Raw genomic sequence first — 18,483 nt, 5'->3', positions numbered from 1 at the left:
GTGCTACCCCAGCCAGACCCCTCTCTCTGGGGCTCCTGCTCCGTCCAGCCTGGAGGCCCCTCCGTGCCCCTCCAGCGACCCTCGGGCCACGGGGCAGCCCCTCTCCAGAGTCACCACCCACCCCTCCGGGCCTGGCCAGGAGCCATCCCAGGGCTGGGACACCACTCCCCTCTTCTCCACTGCAACAAATTGCTGCGGGCACTTATTTTAATTTTTATCTTTTGAGACAGAATTTCCCTGTTGCTGCCCAGGTGGAGTGCAGTGGCTCAATCTCCCCTGACTGCAACCTCTGCCTCCTGGGTTCAAGCGATTCTCCTGCCTCAGCCTCCAGAGTACCTGGGATTACAGTCACCCACTACCACATCCAGCTAATTTTTGCATTTTTAGAAGAGATGGGGTTTCACCATGTTGGCCAGGCTGGTCTCAAACTCCGGACCTCACATGAGCTATCTGCCTCGGCCTCCAAAAGTGCTGGGATTACAGGTGTGAGCCACTGCGTCCGGCCACTTATTTTATTTTTCAAAAACCTTTTGGAAACAAGGCCTTGTTCTGTCACCCAGACTGGAGTGCAGTGGTGCCATCACAGCTCACTGCAGCCTCCAACTACTGGGCTTGAGTGATCCTCCCATCTGAGCCTCCTGAGTAGCTAGGACCTCAACTGTGTCACTATGCTTGCTAATTTTTAAATTTTTTAAAGAGATGGAGTCTTGCCATGTTGCCCAGGCTAGTCTTGAGCTCCTGGGCTCAAGCAATCTTCCTGCCTGGGCCTCCCCAAGTGCTGGGATTACAGGCATGAGCCACCACTTCTGGCCAGGGTTCTTATCGAGTGACACGTTTCCTCCATCCCATCCCATCCCGCTCCAACTAGACTGAGAAAGGCAAGGTCCTATTTATTCTTTGTACACCCAGGCCTTGCACTGGCGCCTGGTGTGCAGTAACGAAGGCTGGTTAAGTTCATCAATGAAACTGCCTGATAACCGCTGCATCCATCAGGACTTCAGGAGAGAGGACCAATTATTGGATAGTGGCCAAAGTGACAATTTTAATCTCTGAGCCACAGAAGGTCAGGTTGGGGGCTTGTGGTCCAGGGTAGGGTGGAATTCCACCAAATTCTGTATTTTTTCTTTCTTTTTTTTTTTTCCTTTCCTTATTTTACTTAGAGGCAGTGTCTCGCTCTGTCACTCAGGCTGAAATGCAGTGGTGTGATCATAGCTCCCTGCAACCTCCACCTCCCAGGCTCAGGTGATCCTCCTGCCTCAGCCTCCTGAGTAGCTAGGACCACAGGTGTATACCACCATGCCTAAATTTTTAAAATATTGTAGAGACAGGATCTCATGATGTTGCTTAGGCTGGAGTGCAGGGGCAAGATCATAGTTTACTGCAAACTTGACCTCCTGGGCTGAAGTGATTCTCCTGCCTTGGCCTCCCAAAGTGTTGATACTACAGGTATAAGCCACCAAGCCCGGCCAATAAGGCTTTCTGAGGCTGGGCATGGTAGCTCACGCCTGCAATCCCAGCACTTTGGGAGGCTGAGGCGGGCAGATGGCTTGAGGCCCGGCGTTCGAGACCAGCCTGGCCAACATGGTGGAACCTTGTCTCTACTAAAAATACAAAAATTAGCCAGGCGTGGTGGCAGGTACCTGTAATCCCAGCAACTCAGGAGGCTGAGGCAGGAGAATCTCTTGAACCTGGGAGGTGGAGGTTACAGTGAGCCAAGACTGTGCCACTGCACTCCAGCCTGGGCGACAGAGCAAGATCCTGTCTCAAGGGAAAAAAAAAAAAAAAGGTTTTCTGGGCTCCTACTCTGCGCCGGGTCCTGTGCTGACTGTGGGGACTCCCCTGGGGAAGATCCTACTGTAGCTTAGCCCAGGGTATTGAACTCTGGTGGGGTGCAGGGGGTTGTGAATCTGCTACGGAGTTATTTGATTCCTGCGCGCAGTGAGCTCTGAACCTTGTCCTGAAAGATTTGTGAGCTCTGGTTCAGAAAGGAAAGGTTCTGAGAAGCCCCCCAGAAGTTCCAAGGTGTGTAAGTCTTTCCCCCTTCCCTGGGGCTACCTTGGGAGCCCAGGAAATGGTGGCTTCTGTGAACAGGTTCCTGGGCGCTATGGCTTTCAAGTTCCTTGGCAGTGAGACTGCTAGTTGGGGTGAAACTCTCCACTCCACCTATTCTGGTTGGGGAGGCGGGAGGCTATACGGGTAGTGAAGGTTTGGTCCCAGCCCGACCCAAAACCAGAGTACAGGCTTTTTGGAAGCAGGCACACTTGGGTTGGATATCTGGCTATGGTGCTTACTAGCTGTGCAACTTGGAGAAGTTATTTAACCTCATAGCCATAGCATTCTGTGAGAAATAAGAAAATTTCATTTTTCATTTTTTTTTTTTTTGAGATGGGAGTCTCACTCTGACGCCCAGGCTGGAGTGCAGTGGTGCGATCTCAGCTCACTGCAACCTCTGCCTCTTGGGTTCAAATGATTCTCCTGCCTCAGCCTCCCAAATAGCTGGGACTACAGGTACGTGCCACGACAACTGGCTAATTTTTTGTATTTTAGTAGAGACGGGGTTTCACCATGTTGGCCAGGCTGGTCTCGAACTCCTGACCTCAGGTGGTCCACCTGCCTTGGCCTCCCAAAGTGCTGGGATTACAGGCGTGAGCCACCACGCCTGGCTACAACTTCAGTTTTCTTATTTCTTGTCTGAAAAAGGTGGAGAATGGTATCTTCCTTGCAGAGAAGTTATTAAGATTAAATAAGGTATTAAATGTATGATGTAGGACCCAAAGTAGCCATTCAAAAAGGGGTCACCCTTCCCCCTATCCAGCCGCTGTTTGTGTGCTGTGATAAGCCCTAAGGCCGGGGTGGGGAGCGGACACCGTTAGGCATGGGGCTTGTGTTTCCATGCTTATGAGCTTGGCCCCTGTGTGCAGACTTTGCCTGTAAAATGGGGCCAGCAGCACTGCACTTGGGTGCTGATGGAGGGACTAATAAGATGATATATCTATAAAACTGTCTGCTCAGGCCGGGTGCAGGGACTCATGCCTATAATCCCAGGGCTTTGGGAGGCCTAGGTGGGAGATCACTTGAGCTCAGCAGTTAGAGACCAGCCTGGGCAAAATAGCAAAACCCCATCTCTACAGAAAAAACACAAAAAATTAGCCAGGTGTGGTGGCATGCACCTGAAGCCCCAGCTACTCCTGAGGCTCAGATGGAAGGATTGGCTGAGCCTGGGAGTTCAAGGCTGCGGTGAGCTGAGATTTTGCCACTGCACTCCAGCCTCGGCGACAGAGCGAGACCCTTTCTCAAAAAACCAAAACCAAAACCAAAATCAGAAAACAAACAAACAAACAAAAACCTTTTTGGCTCAGCGCCTGGCACATGCTTTGTGCTCCACAGATGTGAGACATCATCCTTCTTAGCCTAGATTTGTCTCCGTATTTCTAAGGAATACTGTCTTCTGGCCTAGAAAGATGAGCTTCCAGGAGCAGTTGTGGTTTTTAGGGAAGTCACACAAGGCTCGCAGAATGCCGTGGCTACGAGGGTTCGGAATCCGAGTTCCTAACTGGGTGGACCTGTTTTTCCAGGGGAGAGCAGTGTCCTGTGGCGTGTTGTTCTGGCAATCTCGTCGTCAATCCTGGGTAAATGGTCAGCCTGAGATATGTTTTTTTTTTTTTTTTTTGCCGGGGGACAGGGTCTTGCTCTGTTCCCCAGGCTGGAGTGCAGTGGCATGATCACAGCTCACTGCAGCCTCAACCTCCTCAAGTGATTCTCCCACCTCAGCCTCCTGAGTAGCTGGGATCACAGGCGTGCACCACCACGCCCGCCTGTTTTTCTATTTTTTGTAGAGACGTGGTCTCACTATGTTGCCCAGTCTGGTCTCAAACTCCTGGGCTCAAGCAATCCTCCCACCTTGGCCTCCCCAGATGCTGGGATTACAGGCCGTGCCCGGCCCAGCCTGAGATATTTTTAATTGCCTTTAGCCAGAGATATTCCTAATTCCCTTAAAGTGAAAGGATAAGAGGAAATAAAGCTCGGTTTTTTTTTTGAGGGGGCAAAAATTGACACCAAGTGTTACTCCCTGAGGGTTCCAGTGGGACAGGAGAAAAGAAAATCTACTTTTCCTGTTTAACCCCTGAGAAAAGAACGTAAAAAACTACGTTCTCAGTTAGGGATTTAACACATCCAGTGTCGGGAAGCTCTGTCGGGTATAACGGCAGGTTGGTCTGTACAAAGCATTTAGTGAAAGAACCAAAGTGTTGGAGAAGAAACTCAGTCTGCATCTCTGCTCTGCCCTCTGCCCTTGGCCTGCTGGGTGAGTGGTCTTTTTTTTTTTTTTTTTTTTTTTTTGAGATGGAGTTTTGCTCTGTTGCCCAGGCTGGAGTGCAATGGCGTGATCTCGGCTCACTGCAACCTCCGCCTCCGGAGTTCAAGAGATTCTCCTGCCTCAGCCTCTACAGTAGCTGGGATTACAGGCATGTGCCACCACACCGGGCTAATTTTGTATTTTTAGTAGAGGCAGGGTTTCACCATGTTGGCCAGGCTGGTCTCGAACTCCTGACCTCAGATGATCTGCCCGCCTTGGCCTTCCAAAGTGCTGGGATTATAGGCGTGAACCACCAAGCCCGCCCCTGCTGGGTGATCTTAGACAAGCGACTTCATGCTAATTTTGAATGCTCACTTCTCCTTCATTTATTTTATTATTATTATTATTTTCTGCAGAGACAGGGTCTCACTATGTTGCTGAGGCTGGTCTCGAACTCCTGGCCTCAAACCATCCTCCTGCTTCAGCCTCCCAATGTGGTGGAGTTCCAGGCATGAGCCACTGTGCTCGGCCCCTCGTTTCTCCTTCCACCTGTTTCGTTGCTTATAAAATTCTTCCCTACTCCAATCCTCCTTTCAAGAGCCTGCTCATTTCATACCTCTTCCATGATATTTTTCCAGATCTCTGCAGCTCAAACTCATCTCTTGGATCCCATATTTGACTCAGCCCAGCCTGCTTTGTTGTGGAGTTATTTTTGAAAGGAAGCATTTGTTGAGTGTCTACTCTGGATTCAGACCTGGGATTCATTTATTTTTTTGAGACAGTCTCGCTGTGTCACCCAGACTGGAGTGCAGTGGTATGATCATGGCTCACTGCAACCTCCACCTCACAGGTTCAGGCGATTCTCTTGCCTCAGCCTCCTGAGCAGCTGGGATTACAGGCGCACACCACCGCACCTGGCTAATTTTTGTATTTTTAGTAGAGACGGGGTTTCATCATGTTGGCCAGGCTGGTCTCGAACTCCTGGCCTCAAGTGATCCACCCGCCTTGGCCTCCCAAAGTGCTAGGATTACGGGCATAAGCTACCACACCCAGCCCAGACCTGTGATTACTAAATTTTACTTACTAAGTTTTGAGGTCCTACTGGTATTCTTCTTCTCTCCCCTTCTCTATCTTTGCCACAGGTGTACCACTGAATTTGCTAGTGCTAAAATGCACAAAAGAGGCATCCCCACAATGACCGCAGACTACAGTGTGACGGGTATGACTGTCAGAAGACCAGCAAGACAAGCAGCAAACTGAGAAACCCGAGGGGGTGTACCCTGGCCAGGGGGCAGTGACTGCCATGCAGCTGAGGCCTGTTGGGGGACTTGGGAAACAAAAGTGGCTCCAGCAGGGCCAGGGAACATACTTTTGGAACTGTTTTGTATAATTGGTAGCATCTATGCCCAGATGGTAACCTAGGGCTTTGCATGCGTCTATATTATAGAAAGAGTTATCACACTTGCCCTAAAATGGATGTGAATTGCAGGAGACTTCAAAGTGCACGCATCTTTGTGGCTAGAACGTAGAGATGGCATCTAGGCGTGGTGGCTCACGCCTGTAATCCCAGAACTTTGGGAGGCCGAGGTGGGTGGATCACTTGAGGTCAAGAGTTTGAGACCAGTCTGGCCAACATGGTGAAACCCAGTCTCTACTAAAAATACAAAAAATTAGCCGGGCATGGTGGTGGGTGCCTATAATCTCAGCTACTCAGGAGGCTGAGGCAGGAGAAGCTTGAACCTAGGAGGCAGAGGTTGCAGTGAGCCGAGATCGTGCTGCTGTACTCCAGCCTGGGTGACAGAGCAAGGCTCTGTCTCAGAAAAAAAAAAAAAAAGGAAAGAAAGAAAGTGGAAATGGGATAGCATGGCACCTGGCAAAGAGAAGCTTCAGGAAACCCCTGTCCACGTTTCCGTTCATTTCCTTCATTCTGCTTCATTACTGTTGAAGTTTCCTTCCAAGTAGAGGGACCTCCACTGTTCTAACTGCTGGCCTTCCTCTGCCTCTGTTTTGATCTGATTGCTAAATTTGGAATGAAGAAACTGGCTGTGCAGCTCCTGGACTTTCTTTTTTTGAGACAGGGTCTGGCTCTATCACCCAGACTGGAGTGCAGTGGTGTGATCTCGGCTCACTGCAACCTCCGCCTTCTGGGCTCAAGTGATCCTCCCACCTCAGCCTCCTGAGTAGCTGGGGCTGTAGGTGCGTGTTACCACGCCTGGCTAATCCTGGATTTTGTCCTTGCGGGAGGTAGCTGGAACACGGGGAGGCCCGTGCGGGGCCAGGGCTGCCATTGTGGGGAAGTTTGCCTGAGTCTAGGGTCCACGTAGCAGGTGCGCTCAGCTCTCACAATGAGCAGCATCTTGTGACTTTGCCTCTATGGGCAGTAAAGGTGTGATTTGGGCTCTGACCTAATATTTTAGTTTCCCAATTTGTTCAGAGCCTGGGTGGTTTACTGGGCCCCTTCAGGAACTCCAGTGGACCTTATGGGGGAGGGAGGGCCCGGTGAGAGACACAACTTCCCCTCCAGCCTGACTGTGACTTTGTGCTGCCCATGACTGTGTCATGTGCACAGCTGGGAGGGCCCCACTGCCATTGGCTAGACCTACGTAGGGTGACCTTGGTTGAACTAGGAGCACCTATCCCAATGTTATCGTGCCCTAGGGACAATGGGAAGCAGCACCTGAGATGGTCAATGGCAAGGCACTAGCTTAGGGATCTCCATCAGGGCCCTGGAATTCTTGGTTTCTAGCAGCAGAGAGTATGGTTATAGCTATGACCAGCAACTCAGGATCCTTCAGTGGGTTTCCTCCATCTACTCCAAACACTTCATCCCAGTGCACTTTGTTCTACCAAGACAGCACTGGGGCCTGACCTCCTTAGCCCCTCTGAGTTCTATATTTTTCATCTGTAGAATGAAGAGAACTGGCCGGGTGGGGTGGCTCACGCTTGTAATCCCAGCACTTTGGGAGGCCGAGGCAGGCGGATCACTTGAGGTCAGGAGTTCGAGACCAGCCTGGCCAATATGATGAAACCCGTCTCTACTAAAAATACAAAAATTAGCCAGGCATGGTGGTGCACACCTGTAGTCTCAGCTACTCAGGAGGCTGAGGCAGGAGAGTCGCTTGAACCTGGGAGAAGGAGGTTGCAGTGAGCCGAGATCGTGCCACTGCACTCCAACCTGGGCGACAGAGCAAGGCTCCGTCTCAAAAAACAACAACAACAACGAAAAAGGAATGACGAGAATAAGGTATCTCATATACATTTGTGAGCTGTGAGGATTAAGTGATATAACTCGGTGAAATACTTAGCTCAGAATCTGAGATCTAGAAGATGCTCAATCTGTCTTCATTAACTCATGAACTTTCCCAAATGCAAAGGTCTTAAATGACTTCATTTATTTAATTACAGAACTAATCAAACTAATTTGGAAGATAACACGGCAGAAGATCCCGAGAAAGCACTGCAAAATCACTAAGAAATAAAAGTTCAGGCCAGGTGTGGTGGCTCATGTCTATAATCACAAGGCTTTGGGAGGTTGAGGTGGTAGGACTGCTTGAGGCCAGGAGTTTGAGGCCAGGAGTTTGAGACCAGCTTGGGCAACAGAGCGAGACCCCTGTCTCTATAAAAAATCAGCAGGCATGGTGGTGCATTGGCATCCTAGCTACTCAGGAGGCTGAGGTGGGAGGACTGCCTGAGCCCAGGAGTTCCAGCCTGCAGTAAGCTATGATTGCACCACTGCACTCTAGCCTGGGTGACAGAGCAAGCCCTTGTCTCTAAAAATAAATAAATATGAATATAACTATAAATATAGATATATATAAACTAAACCACAAAAGTTTCACTCCTTTTGAACCATGAATGCCTACACTCTCCCTTATTAAATGATGTAATCGAGAGGTGATTTTCTTTCTGGGTCATGGCAGATACCACCTGTTTCTAACTATGTGACAGTGACGGGAAGGGACGTGGCCTTACATCTCTGGAGTTAAAACCTCCAATAACACCTAAGGAACTGCTGGGCGTGGTGGCTCACGCCTGTAATCCCAGCACTTTGCGGGGCCGAGGTGGGCAGATCACCTGAGGTCAGGATGTTTGAGACAAGCCTGACCAACATAGTGAAACCTCGTCTCTACTAAAAATACAAAAATTAGCCGGGCTTGGTGGTGCATGCCTGTAATCCCAGCTACTTGGGAGGCTGAGGCAGGAGAATTGCTTAAACCCAGGAGGCGGAGGTTGCAGTGAGCTGAGATTGCGCCAATGCACTCTAGCCTGGGCAACAAGATTGAAACTCCGTCTCAAAAGAAAAGAAAAGAAAAGAAAAGAAAAGAAAAGAAAAGAAAAGAAAAGAAAAAAAAAAACCTAAGGGACCAAGGAACGGACCAATCACCGAGCTCCCAGCGCCCCCCCTCCCGCCCCAGCCTCACCCCTGTGCGCCATGGCGGCCTCCGGACAGATCAGCCCCTTCCCCTGGGCCGACCGGCGCTCCCTGCGAGCCGGCCGTCGTACCTGTAGTTGTGGAACCAGTTGATGACGGTGCTGGTTTTCAGGTTGAGCTGGGTGGCGAGGTCTTCGATGGTTTTTGGTGACGGGTATGGCTTTTGCTGATACGCTCGTTTCAGCGCCTCCTTCTCCTCTGGAGCCAGCACCACCCGGGGTTTCTTCAGCTGGTGCTGGGGCTGGGGGCTGGCGCCCTGGCTGTACTCGGTGCCGACAGAGGGCGGTTCGCAGGGCTGGCTGTCACTGACTGAGCTGTGCCGCCGCTTCATGTAGGCTGCGGAGGAAGAGATGGCAGACTAAGGTCAGGCCCAGCTGGGACAGCAGCCCAAATCCCCGGTCCCACTAGCGGGACGGCACAGTGCCGGCTTGCAGGACTTTGCATAGAGCATCTCAAAACACTAATATGAGGCTGGGCATGGTGGCTCATGCCTGTAATCCAAGCACTTTGGGAGGCCGAGGCGGGCAGATCACTTGATGTCAGGAGTTCAAGACCGGCCTGGCCAATATGGTGAAACCCCGTCTCTACTAAAAGTACAAAAATCAGCTGGGCGTGGTGGTACGCACCTGTAATCCCAGCTACTAGGGAGGCTGAGGCAGAATTGCATGAACCTGGGAGGTGGAGGTTGCAGTGAGATGAGATGGTGCCACTGCACTCCAGCCTGAGTAACAGAGCAAGATTCCGTCTCAAACAAAACAAAACAAAACAAAAGAAACAACGCTAAGATGAGAGCCATTCTGTTACCAGCACATGCTCACCAAGGACCTGCTCTGACGGAATGTGAGGTCCTCACCTGTCCCTGCACAACTTAACAGTTTAGTAGGGGAGGCAGAGAAGTATCCAGAGAGATGTTCCCAGCAGAGTGAAAAGTGGCGTGGGGGTAAGTAAGTGCAAGAGACCATGGGGATACTGAGAAGAGTTCCTCGGCCAGGCCTGGGTGTGGGCGGCAAGCCACCCAGGTACCGAGGCAAGAGACCAAGGACATAAGCTGTTCCAGTATAATAAAATATAAAACAAGAATAGTTACACCAGATATAGATCTTAGATATGATTATATATGAATATCATTAATCATTAGTTTGTAGCAATTACTCTTTATTCCAATATTATAATAATCCTTGCTCTATAACCATAACCTAGGAAAAACCAGGCCATACAGAGATAGGAGCTGAGGGGACGTAGTGAGGAGTGACCAGAAGACAAGAGTGCGAGCCTTCTGTTATGCCCAGACAGGGCCACCAGAGGGCTCCTTGGTCTAGAGGTAACGCCAGCGTCTGGGAAGACGCCCGTTGCCAGGCGGACCGTGGTCTAGCGGTAGCCTCAGTGTCAAGGAAAAACACAGGCTACTTAGCAGACCGGGAAAGGGAGTATCCCTTTCCCCGGGGGAGTTTAGAGAAGACTCTGCTCCTCCACCTCTTGTGGAGGGCCTGACATTGTCAGGCTCGCCTGCAGTTATCTGGAGGCCTAACCATCTCCCTGTGATGCTGTGCTTCAGTGGTCACGCTCCTAGTCCGCCTTCATGTTCCATCCTGTACACCTGGCTCTGCCTTCTAGATAGCAGTAGCAAATTAGTGAAAGTACTAAAAGTCTCTAATAATGGTGTAGGTTGTTTCTCTCTTTGTCTCCTCTCTCTCTGCCTCGGCTGCCAGGCAGGGAAGGGCCCCCTGTCCAGTGGACATGTGACCCACGTGGCCTTACCTATGATTGGAGATGGCTCACTCTCCTTATCCTGCCCCTTTGTCTTGTATCCAATAAATATCAGTGCAGCCTGGCATTTGGGGCCACTACCAGTCTCCGCAACTTGGTGGTAGTGGTCCCCCAGGCCCAGCTGCCTTTTATCTCTTTGTCTTGTGTCTTTATTTCTACACTCTCTCGTCTCTGCACACGGGGAGAGACCCACAGACCCTGTGGGGCTGGTCCCTACACCTGGGGAGGTGGAAGGGGAAGTTGCCTAGAAGAGATGATGTTTAAACTGAATCTTGAAGGACATCGCCGGGCGTGGTGGCTCTCGCCTATAATCTCTGCACTTTGGGAAGCTGAGATGGGAGGATTGCTTGAGCCTAGGAGTTTGAGACCAGCCTGGAGAACATAGAGAGACCCTGTCTCAAAAAAAATTTAAAAATTAGCCAGTGTGGTGGCGTGCACCTGTAGTCCCAGCTACTCGGGTAGCTGGGATGGGAGGATCACTTGAGCCCAGAACACCGAGGCTGCGTGCACCCGAGTAGCTGGGACGGGAGGATCACTTGAGGCCAGAACACCGAGGCTGCAGCAGTGAGCTATGATTGCATCACTGCCCTCCAGCCTGGGCAACAGAGACCCTGTCTCTAAAAAAATAAAATAAACAGCTTAGGCAAGGGATTTCCTTAATTAACCTGCCATTTTGTCATGAGAACTCAGAAGCAATTGAGAAGGTAAATCTTCCCCATAGAAAACCCAAACAGCAGAGTCAAAGCTGCTGGATCCAGAGAAAGGAGTTGGATTGTCCAACCGTGGGGACTCCCTCCAGTTCCCTCCTAGGGGACAGACGACTGACCAGGGGCTGGCAGGGGGCTGGAGAGGGCCTCTCTAGGGAGCAGCCTTTGTGGCCGGCACCCCCAGGAGTGAAGAGAAGGCCATCGGACCACAGCGGCTTTGGATACTAGGGCACCTTTGGAAAGGTCTGGGCCCCGCAGAAACAGTAACTCATTTGTAACACAAGAGGGAGCCCCGAGCCTGTGCCGAGGGAAAGATGGGAGGCCTGGGAAGCCCTGGAGATGTATTTGCGGGGACTAAGGTCCTTTCCTAAGGGCCCCAGGGTGAGAAACACAGCAGGGAGTCGGGTTGTCAGGGCCTCCTCCCTCCTAAGGGCTGAGGGCTGCCTCCTGGCTAGTGCAGGAAGCTTCATGCTGCTCGGGTGAGGGGATAACGGGAAACTCTGCACAGATCTATTGGGTTCATGACAGCATTTTCTCTACTTTTGTTTATGTTGGAGATTTCCCATAATAAGACGTTGAAAGGGCCGGGCGCAGTGGCTCGTGCCTGTAATCCCAGCGCTTTGGGAGGCCGAGATGGGAGGACTGCTTGAGGCCAGGAGTTCAAGATCAGCCTGGGCAATATAGCGAGACTTTAAAAAACAAAAAACAAAAAACAAAAAAACGAAAAATAAGTTGAAAACTTTTAGGGGGGCAATGTGGCACCAGGCCTCTGCAGCTTACAGCGCTGCCTGGGGCTGCCCAAGAGGCATGGCCTACCTCAGACCCTTAGACTACAGGCCCAAGGGCAGGCCAGAGCTCGCTAGAGGGGCCCTGAATGGGGCAGAGGCCACCACCTGGGCAGGTCATCAGTGGGCAGCAGCAGTGCCCCTGGGTCATCCCAGGGGGGCAGCTCGCAGCACAGAGGCAGTGGATGTATATTTAAGAGCATCTGCTTTGAAATCTGACAGCCCTGAGTGTGAATTCCCGTTCCCTACTGATAGGAGCTATTGAAATCTGCTAGGCTGCATGAAGCACCAAGGTTCGTATTTCCTGGATAAGGACAACTAAGCAGAGTCGTGTGGATGAACAGCAGTCTTAGCGCAGTGCCTGGCAAACAGGGCAGTTCTCAGAAAATAGAAGCCCAAAGGAACCCCCATAGGGTTCCTGGAGGAGGCACCAGACACTCTCTCTCCTTCAGCAGTCCTTTCCCGGGTTGGGTGAGAACGGCGATGCTTGGCTGGAATTTCTGGGTGAATTAAGAACTGACAGGCCTGGGTTCCATACCCACCCCTGGCTCAGATGTTGTGTGCGTGTGTGTGTGTGTGTGTGCGTGTGTGTGTGTGTGTGGCGGGGACGGGGGTGGGGTGGGCTGGGGCAGAGCCACTCAAGGGCCTGGGATGCCCATTCTTTTTTTTTTTTTTTTTTTTGAGATGGGGTCTTGCTGTGCCACCCAGGCTGGAGTGCAGTGGTGTCATCTCTGCTCACTGCAACCTCCTCCTCCCAGGTTCAAGCGATTCTCCTGCCTCAGCCTCCCAAGTAGCTGGGATTACGGGCGTGCGCCACCATGCCTGGCTGATTTTTGTATTTTTCAGTAGAGATGGGGTTTCACTATGTTGCTGAGGCTGGTCTCGAACTCTGGACCTCAAGTGATCCACCTGCCTCGGACTCCCAAAGTGCTGGGATTACAGACATGAGCCACTGCGCCCGGCCCCTGGGATGCCCACTCTTAGTTAAGGTCCTCTGCATTAGCTGATCAGGGAGGCTGCCGCTTCTTACGGTCAGACCGGCAGCAGCTGGTTCCCAGTCTCTGCCCCTAAGGGATGCAGTTCAGCCGCCCAGTGAGCTCCCAGCACCATAGGTGACCTGAGGACTGAGGGTGCTCGAGGGGCGGACTCACTGGCGAGGACCAGCGCTTAGAAGCTGCAAACCACGAGGCACAGCACACCTGGCTTTAGGCATTTTTCCTATGCTGTAGCCTACAGGCTGCAAGAAGAACGCGAATCCACATTCGAGATGACATGTGGGTGCACGTGGGGTTATTCCTCTAGGGAGGCCAAATCCCCAGAGGCTGGGAAATAACAGCAAGAGAGAGATCTGTTGTGGCAGGAGTTTGCTTTGTCACTTTCCAGGCCGGGTGACCTTAGTGGAGGCACCGAACCTCTCTGAACCTCTGTTTCCTGATCTACAAAATGCATTTTTTTTTTTTGAGATAGGGTCATGGTCTGTCACCCAGGCTGGAGTGCGGTGGCTCAATCTCTGTTCACCGCCTGCAGGGTTCAAGCGATTCTTGTGCCTCAGCCTCCCAAGTAGTTGGGATTATAGAGGCGCACGCCACCAAACTTGGCTATTTTTTTTTTTTTCTTTCTTTTTAGTAGTGAGGGGGTTTTGCCATGTTGGCCAGGCTGGTCTTGAACTCCTGACCTCAAGTGATCCGCCTGCCTCAGTCTCCCAAAGTGCTGAGATTACAGGCGTGAGCCGCTGTGCCCTGCCTACAAAATGCATTTCTTATTTCTCTCTCTGATAACAAAGGAAGGCCTCTAGCCACCTGGTACATGCTCAGTAAATGCTGTGATAGCCCGATCAGCCACCCACATGACACAAAAACCAAATGCAGCGCCCCCAGAGCTGTTCCGCTCTCCTTGGTTCAAAGTGCTCCCAGTGCTAAAAAAATCTTTAGATTCAGGCTGCTGGAGAGAAAAAGTTACACATCTTTCCAGCCCTCTTAGGTACTCATTAGCTGATGACCATCCAGAAATATTTTTGCCCTGTCCTCTGGTCCCTTGGTCATGGGTCAATGTCTCTCATCAGCTGTGTGTGAAAGATTTGAAAGAAACAGCCTGTCTATGAATGCGGACGCAGCCGGCCCGGGCGGGGCAGGGAGACTTACCTTTCTTCTCCATCCGTTTCATGTCCATCAGCTTCTCCACATTGTTGGGGTCGTTCAGCCACAGCTGCATCCGGACGAAGGGCTCTCGTCCTTTCAGACTGAGCTTATGCCAGGGTTTGGGGCGGGCAAGGAGGTCGGAGACAGAGCCTTGGGTGAGCCCTAAGATGGTCTCCCCAAATAAGCGCTGGCCTAGAGAGAAAACAGAAGCAAGACAGGTATTGTCACCGAGAGCCAGGGATCTGAAGGGACAAGTACGTGTCAAGGTTAAAATCAGACACAGGAGTTTAAAGGCTCAGGGTTGGGCTGGTGACATCCTAGCTTACAGCAAACACGTGGTAGAAATATATCTTCAACCAGACTTTTAATACTCTCCATTGGCCAGGGAGTTGGCATTGCTCTTGCATTCTCCGTACACACAACCAATGACATTTCTCTTTATTATTATTATTTTTTTGAGATGGAGTCTTGCTTTGTCACCCAGGCTGGAGCGCAGTAGTGTAATCTCGGCTCACTGCAACCTCCGCCTCCCGGGTTCAAGCAATTCTCCTGTCTCAGCCTCCAGAGTACCTGGGACTACAGGTGCTCGCCACCACGCCTGGCTAATTTTTGTATTTTTAGTAGAGACGGGTTTTCGCCATGTTGGCCAGGCTGGTCTTGAACTCCTGACCTCAGGTGATCCACCCCCATCAGCCTCCCAAAGTGCTGGGATTATAGGCATGAGTCACCGCACCCGGCCAGTGACGTTTCTCTTAAGCCTTCAGCCTGGTGCGGTGGCCGGAAGGGCCCTTTGGGAGGCTGAAGCGGGAAGATCATTTGAGCCCAGGGGTTTGAGACCAGCCTGGGCAACACAGTGAGACTCAGTCTCTACAAAAATACACACACAAAAAATTAGCTAGGTGTGGTGGCATGTACCTATAGTTCCAGCTACTTAGGAGGCTGAGATGGGAGGACTGCCTGAGCCCAGGAGGTTGAGACTGCAGTGAGCTATGATTGCACCACTGCACTCCAGCCTGGGCAACAGAGAGAGAGAGACCGTGTCTCAAAAAAAAAAAAAAAAAAAAAAGGAATAAAAAAAGCCTTCAGGCTTTGTATGTGCTGAGGTCATGCTAACACCTGTGGTGTTTCTCAGAGGCAGTGAAATCTCTAAGCCAGAGCTCAGGAGGCCAAACAGCAAACAGGAGACCTCTCTTGTACAACCTCAAATCAGAGGGCAACCTGCGTCTCCTTCCACAATTAGCAAGGTTATCAGGTCTCGCTGAGAAAACGGGGCAGGCAACCCACAATCACAGCAGGACAGAGGAGAGGGAGCTGCCCAGCTCTGCTTTTCTGAGAGGCCGGCCGATTCCAATTCCAAAGTCTGCTTTTGCAGTCTAGGCTGCCTTTGCTAAATAAAGTAACTGGAAGTGGATCAAAACCCCTTTCCTGATACCTTTTCTTCTCCCAGGCAGGGGCAGGCAGCCCGCTTCACAGGCTGATCAGAGGGCATTTCGCTATGGAGAGCACAGCCGCATTGAGTTGGCAATGCTTGTCAGGAGCTTAGAAAGAAAGGCTCACTTCTCTGAGGCCCATTCCGCTGCTGGTTTAGAGGGCCACCGCTTGTAAAGGTACAAATTAGGATCAGTGATAACCTGGATGGCCTGACGAGAGTACTTGAATGAACAGGACTTATTAGGTGGAAGTGGAGACTGGGATCAGAGGGGCCAGCGTTTGACCCCATAAAGTGTACAGAACAGAAGGCACCTCTCCCCGTCCGGGGCAGGGAGACGACAGAGGGCTGGCTTGTTCTCTCTGTGGCTTACATCCTCTCTGTGAAATAGAAACACCACACACTGGCTTCTAAGAAGGGGGCCTCCAAGTAAAAGTTTACTGCCTAGAAAGCACTGAAGCTGAGACATTAATTTCTTATCAGTCTTTTTAATTTTTTTCCCTAAAGAAACAGGGTCTCGCTATATTGCCCAGGCTGGACTCGAGCTCCTGGGCTCAAGCAATTGTTCTACCTCAGCATCCCGAGTAGCTGGGATTACAGGTGTGCACCACCATGCCTGGCTTAGTCATTTTAAACTTAAGATAAAAAGAAAAAGAAAAAGAAAAAACAAAACAAAACAAAACAAAAAACTTAAAGATAAATTTACTGATTTTGTAAACCTGTGTTTCTCTGCTTTTCAAACTCTTTAGCCTATAAATGTCCCAAGTCCTTATGATTTTTTTTTTTTTAGTTGTTATAAGAAAATTTTGGCCAGGTGCAGTGGCTCACGCCTGTAATCCCAGCACTTTGCAAGGCCAAGGTGGGCAGATCACGAGGTCAGGAGATCGAGACCATCCTGGCTCACACAGTAAAACCCCATCTCTACTAAAAATACAAAAAATTAGCTGGGTGTGGTGGTGGGCCCCTGTAGTCCCAGCTACTCGGGAGGCTGAGGCAGGAGAATGGTGTAAACCCGGGAGGCGGAGCTTGCAGTGAGCCGAGATCGTGCCACTGCACTCCAGCCTGGGTGACAGAGCGAGACTCCATCTCAAAAAAAAAAAAAAAAAAGAGAAAATTTTACTTAATGCTAACATGGTAAAAGAATCTATTTTCATTTCAAGGAGCTTGCTATGTTCAGGAAAGCAATATATATGAATAGCTAGTTGCTCTTTGCTTAGGCCTCCCAGCTGAATGGGGGGAAAAAAATCAGATTATTATTCCTGGAAAATTATCTGTATGACTCCTAGATGTTTCCTAGCCATGACTTTTAATTGTTTTGGGGCTACAGACCCATTTGAGAGCCTGAAGAAAGCTACAAACCTTCACCCAGTAAAACCAACATCAAGGAAAACTCCAGCAATGATGGTGGCATGGATGATAACTTCAGCCTAGGAGTTTGAGACCAGCCTGGGCAATATGGTGAAACCCCATCTCTATTTAAAAAAAAAAAAAGGCTGGGCGCAGTGGCTCACGCCTGTAATCCCAGCACTTTGGGAGGTTGAGGCGGGCAGATCACGAGGTCAGGAGATTGAGACCATCCTGGCTAACACGGTGAAACCCCGTCTCTACTAAAAATACAAAAAATTAGCCGGGCATGGTGGTGGGCGCCTGTAGTCCCAGCTACTTGGGAGGCTGAGGCAGGAGAATGGCGTGAACCTGGGAGGCGGAGATTGCAGTAAGCCGAGATTGCGCCACTGCACTCCACCCTGGGCAACAGAGCGAGACTCCATCCCAAAAAAAAAAAAAAAAAAAAAAAAATAGCCAGGCTTGGGGTGTGTGCCTGTAGTCCCAGCTACTCAGTAGGCTGAGGTGGGAGGATTGCTTGAGCCCAGGAGTTCAAGGCTGCAGTGAGCTATGATCGTGCCACTGCACTCCGGCCTGGGCAACAGAGCTAGACCCTATCTGATTTTCAATATTTACACGAAATGCCACTTCCTATAAGGAGGTGGGCAGGAGTGATGCAACTGGTCTGCTTCCTTGGATGTGTGACGAGCTATGAAGTGGGAGATGACTCAAGTCTAGGAATCCCTGCATGATTCAATAACTGATGAACATATGGGAATTAGCCATTTTTTCAAATCAACAGCTACATTTTTATTTTTATGAATTGACTTAATTATATAAGGTCTCATTGATATGACTTTTTCTCTCATTCTGTTTTGTCTGTTGCATACAGACATGGGGATGGGAGGCTTCCACTGGACAAGCTGGCCTAACCTCCAGGCTGTTAGATCACTGAGCAAACTTTAGTGGAACTCAGCTACTCCGTTCTTTTTTTTTTTTTAATTTTTTTTTTTGAGATAGTGTCTTGCTCTGTTGCCCAGGCTGGAGTGCAGTGATGCCACCGTGGCTCACTGCTGCCTCAACCTCCTGGACTCAAGTGATCCTCCCACCTCAGCCTCCCAAGCAGCAGGGATTACAGCGGGTGCCACCATGCCTGGATAATAATTTAAAAAAAATTTTTTTTTGTAGAGACGGGGGTCTCACTGTGTTGCCCAGGCTGGTCTCGAACTCCTGGCCTCAGGTGATCCACCTGCCTCAGCCTCCCAAAGTGCTAGGGTTACAGGCCACCTGTCATTCTCAAGTGAGCCACCGTGCTCGGCCTCCCTTCTCTTCTCATCCCATGGGAGAAAGAAAAGACACACAAGGCCTTTCCATGAGCAGCAGACAAACTGCAACCACTCGGTAGGGTTGTGCTTACATGCTCTGCAGAGAACACTGCCCCTTTAACTGACTTTCACCCTTGGGAAATAAAGATAGAAAGGGTGGGTTTCCAATCTCCGCGTGCCTAAACCAGGGAACCCTGCCTGGTTAACACCACACTGGAGGAGCACGGTGGTTTAAAATGACAAAATAGGCTTGGCTGGCGTGGTGGCTCATGCCTGTACTCCC

At 50.6% G+C, this 18,483-nt stretch overlaps 1 protein-coding gene across 7 annotated transcripts in view; it reads right to left on the bottom strand.

Moving 5' to 3' along the window:
- CUX1 (cut like homeobox 1) overlaps positions 1-18,483 on the bottom strand; it is a 468,328-nt gene that overhangs the window by 35,959 nt on the left and 413,886 nt on the right. For 3 of the 7 annotated variants that reach the window (XM_034964655.3, XM_055114736.1, XM_034964654.2), the window contains exons 22-23: positions 14,127-14,315; positions 8,798-9,062 (exon numbers count right to left, since the gene is read on the bottom strand). The exons of the other annotated variants lie outside the window; for them this stretch is intronic. In XM_034964655.3, coding sequence (XP_034820546.1) covers positions 8,798-9,062; positions 14,127-14,315 — 454 coding nt within the window. The remainder of the gene's footprint in view (positions 1-8,797; positions 9,063-14,126; positions 14,316-18,483) is intronic. 7 annotated transcript variants of the gene reach the window in all.

Source organism: Pan paniscus, chromosome 6 (genome assembly GCF_029289425.2).
Source record: "Pan paniscus chromosome 6, NHGRI_mPanPan1-v2.0_pri, whole genome shotgun sequence".
In the NCBI taxonomy this organism is placed as follows: Eukaryota; Metazoa; Chordata; class Mammalia; order Primates; family Hominidae; genus Pan; species Pan paniscus.
This window is presented reverse-complemented; position numbering and strand designations above follow the sequence as displayed.